The sequence below is a fragment of the Bos grunniens genome, chromosome 15 (assembly GCF_055505025.1).
Source record: "Bos grunniens cultivar Pamir isolate PY7600 chromosome 15, Bosgru_T2T1.0, whole genome shotgun sequence".
NCBI classification, from domain to species: Eukaryota; Metazoa; Chordata; class Mammalia; order Artiodactyla; family Bovidae; genus Bos; species Bos grunniens.
The window spans coordinates 50163397-50167436 of record NC_141179.1 but is presented as its reverse complement, the minus strand read 5'-3'; the positions used below and the strand labels follow the sequence as shown (position 1 = coordinate 50167436).

General features: G+C 40.1%; 1 protein-coding gene across 1 annotated transcript; it reads right to left on the bottom strand.

The window, feature by feature from the left end:
- Positions 1 to 613: 613 nt before the first annotated feature.
- Positions 614 to 1689, bottom strand: LOC147358085 (olfactory receptor 51G1-like). The gene has a single exon (XM_086342040.1). It carries the CDS (start codon positions 1559 to 1561, stop codon positions 614 to 616), a length of 948 nt encoding a protein of 315 aa, XP_086198166.1. The 5' UTR covers positions 1562 to 1689.
- Positions 1690 to 4040: the final 2351 nt, after the last annotated feature.

Below are 4040 nucleotides of genomic sequence, written 5' to 3'. Positions count from 1 at the left end.
ATACCTCATGAAGCTTAAAAAAACACTTATCTGCATAATATTCACATTGTAATACATTTAATTTTATTATAATAATGTATTTATTTATTCAAAATGCACTTCAATTTTTTGAAATATTCTACTTGGTTTACATTAACCAGTGTAACCCACATCTCGAGTTAGTATGCAAATCATAAGAAAAATATATTTTGATTTCACATATTTGTCAAATTCTCAGACAGTACAACAAAGCGAGGCTCTCGAGCTTAATTTTGTATGGTTCTAGGTTTTTAGTTGGAAGGCATCATTAGATGTCATTTGGAATCCTACTCTTCTAATTTGCTTGCTTTTACATGAAAATGATATTCTCAGGAGGCTGTCGGTTTCCTCTGCAATAATCTGAGTAGTCTGCAGACTGATAATGACTTTGTCAAATAAGAAACACATCTGTTGGTTAGTTTGTTTTTCATTAAGCAGGCACTGTTAAGCAGGCTGGAAAAACACCAAAAAGTATTTTGGTCAGTGTTTCTGACTAATTAATTGATAGATTGTATGAAAAGAATTCTCTGCCTCCTCTCTGAGAAATCTTCAGTCAGCAAGCTGGTAATCATAACCAGGATTTCAACCCTGAGGCTCAGAGTTTACTGGGTTGGAGCATCTTCAGAATGCGTGCTCGAATCTCTTTGGTTTTGACAGTGTAGACAATTGGGTTGAGCATTGGAGGTACAAGAAAGTGCAAATAGGAGAGAAGCATGTATATCTGAACTGGCAGCTTCTTTTTCCCAAAGCGATGGATCACAGACAGGCTGATCAGTGGGGTGTAAAATAATAGTACAGCACAAATATGGGAAATGCAAGTATTGAGGGCTTTCAGTCGTCCAGCATTGGAAGCAATGCTCAATATTGTCTTCAAAATCATCACATAGGAGAGGAGAATGAGGACCGCATCCAGCCCCAATGTGGAGAGCATCACAAAGAGCCCAAGGCCACTGTTCACAACTGTGCTGGAACTGGCCAGCCTCAGAACATCAGGGTGAACACAGTAGGAATGTGACAGTGCATTCACAGGTGGGAATTGCAGTCTTCCAAGGAGTACAGGCAGGGGCAGGTGGAGGGCAGCACTACGGGTCACACTGGCCAGCCCAGTGGCCCCGATGCACTTGGCTGTCAGGATGGTGGCATAGCGTAAGGGCTCTCGGATAGCCACACAGCGGTCAAAAGCCATGGCCAACAGCACAGCTGATTCAATTACTGAGCATGTGTGGATGAAGAAGAGTTGCACAAAGCAGGTTGCAGCTCCCACCTTCCTCTGGCCCAGGAGAAAAACAGCTGCCATGGAAGGCAGTGTGGAAACTGCGAGGCCCAGGTCAGCCACTGAGAGCATGGAGAGGAAGAGGTACATGGGAGTGTGGAGGCTGGGAACAGACTTGACAATGTACAGTATGGTGGTGTTGCCCAGCAGAGAGAGAACACAGATGAGGCAGACAGGAATAGCTGTCCAGCAATGAGCCATCTCCAGTCCTGGGAAATCCATCAGTATGAAGAAGAAATTGCTGGCACTATTGTTGATAGGAACTGCCATATCTCTGAGAGATTTTTGCCCTTTAAAAGTTATGGAGACAGCAAAAAGTTACTATTTTATAGCATTCTCTATCATCTCATCCCATATGGCACCCCTAGCCCATGCCTTCATATAAATATTGCTCTTCTTTTCTCCTCACAACACTGAATCCTGTTCCTTTACACATTACCCTAGGGTATAATGCTACACTCTCTTTTGGGTGGTTTGTCAAAAGAGAACTTGAGACTAGTTTGTCCAAAGAGACTAGTTTACAGAAGCAAATTAGGCCTTTTGTTTATAGAAAATTTCTTTCTCATATGCAGATATTTTAATGGATAAAAAAGGCAAAGTGAAACTCTGTATTGAGAGTGCAGTGTCCTTGTACATAATCTAAATCAGTTTTCGTACCATAATAATAGGGTTCTACAGAGAAGGCAATGGCACCCCACTCCAGTACTTTTCCCTGGAAAATCCCATGGACAGAGGAGCCTGGTAGGCTGCAGTCCATGGGGTCACTAAGAGTCGGACACGACTGAGCGACTTCACTTTCACTTCTCACTTTCATGCATTGGAGAAGGAAATGGCAACCCACTCCAGTGTTCTTGCCTGGAGAATCCCAGGGACGGGGGAGCCTGGTGGGCTGCCGTCTATGGGGTTGCACAGAGTTGGACATGACTGAAGCGACTTAACAGCAGCAGCAGCAATAGGGTTCTAAAGAAACCTAGATTTGGATAATTGTATTTAATGACTTCTTGGTAGTTAGAAAATAAAGTGTATAAGAATGTTAACAGTAACTTTGAACTCCTGATATAACCAGATCTATTTTTTGCTCTGACAGGACATCAGAACTAGTACCTTTGACAAATACCAAGAAGAGTTTGAGTTTTATCTGTATTTTTCCTGCATTTATGTCCCTTCTTAATCCTAGTTACAGATCTCTGAAAAATATTTGAATATCTGGTACAGATCTGTGGGAGAAGGAAGGTCAAAACTAAATAATATTTGTCATTAGAAATACAGTATAATCTCAATGCCATGCACAATTACTGAGTTCCTGCTACATACTCAGTTTAAATAATATACTGACAGATGATGTATAGCTTATGTTTTTGAAGGTCCACTAACCCATGGGTCAACAGAGAACACATCCATAAACTAATTCATGAGGGCACTGACTATGAGACACATAAAAGATTCCAACTCTCTATCTGCATCCTGCTCTCCATGACTCACCTTTTTAATGATCCTGATTCCCTCACAGACAATTATTAAAGAACAGAATAAAGTGTGGAATCTCAGTTTATGGAGTTCAAATGAGACTTTGTTCACATTGAATGATGCTTCTCTTTGTCAACATCTCCTTGAGCAGTCTTATGTATGTGGCAATTATGAACAGTTAATCTCCATTATAGTCTAATTCTTTTTCATAAACCAACTATAATGCTGCTCTATAAAGTCATGAAGAATACCTGCAGTCCCCATTTTACATGTTAACTCTTAGTTTATGGAAAATCCAGAAAAGATATTGTGTGAAAGCTGAGCAATGTTGTCAAAACCAAAACAAGTCATGGCAATTGAATAGTAAAATCATATTGGCACTGATGGTAGGACAAGTAGTGGACGAAGAGGAAGAAAAAGAAAGAGAAGAAGAAGGAGAAACACCTGTAAGAAAAGCAAAGATGGCAGGTGTTGTGTTATTATATTTGAGAAAGGATCTGTAATAGAAAAAGGAAAGCTGTTTTTTTTTTTTAATCTTTTTTTTTAATGGGTAAACTACTGAAATCTGAGGGTGGGTGAGTGCTGTGATTTATCTATATTGTCCTAATACAATTTTTCTGAGTTGTGGTTACAGAGGGAGAGATGGGCAATGAGTGGACTTAGTATCCATCCACCTGCTTTGACAAATTTTACTTATTTTATTATTAATTAAATTTTATTTCAGTATAGTTACTTTACAATGTTGTGTTAGCTTCTACTGTATAGCAAAATGAAAAAGCCATACATATAAATATATGAATATCTCCCTGCCTTTTGGATTTGCTTCCCATTGAGGACACCACAGTGCATTGAGTAGAATTCCCTGTGCTACACACGCTTTTAATCACAGTGTGTTTAAAATAACAGATACACTAGGAATGCAGAGAATTACCAGAGAAGGGAATGTATAAAAGAAAAACAGCAGTGGGTACTGCATTTGGTTAGTGGTATGAACTAATTTTTTCCAGCATAATTCAGTAATTATTATGGGTCTGCTGTATAGCTGGGCTTTGCAGAGAGGTAGTGGTACATATGAAGCAAATTCTGAGGAAGTATAGTTATACAAGGGCTTCCCTGGTAGCTCAGCTGGAAAAGAATGTGCCTGCAACACAGGAGACCCCAGTTCAATTCCTGGGTTGGGAAGATCCCCTGGAGGAGGGATAGTCTACCCATTTCAATATTCTTGTCTGGAGAATTCCATGGACAGAGGAGCCTGGCAGTCTATAGTCCATGGGGCCCCAAA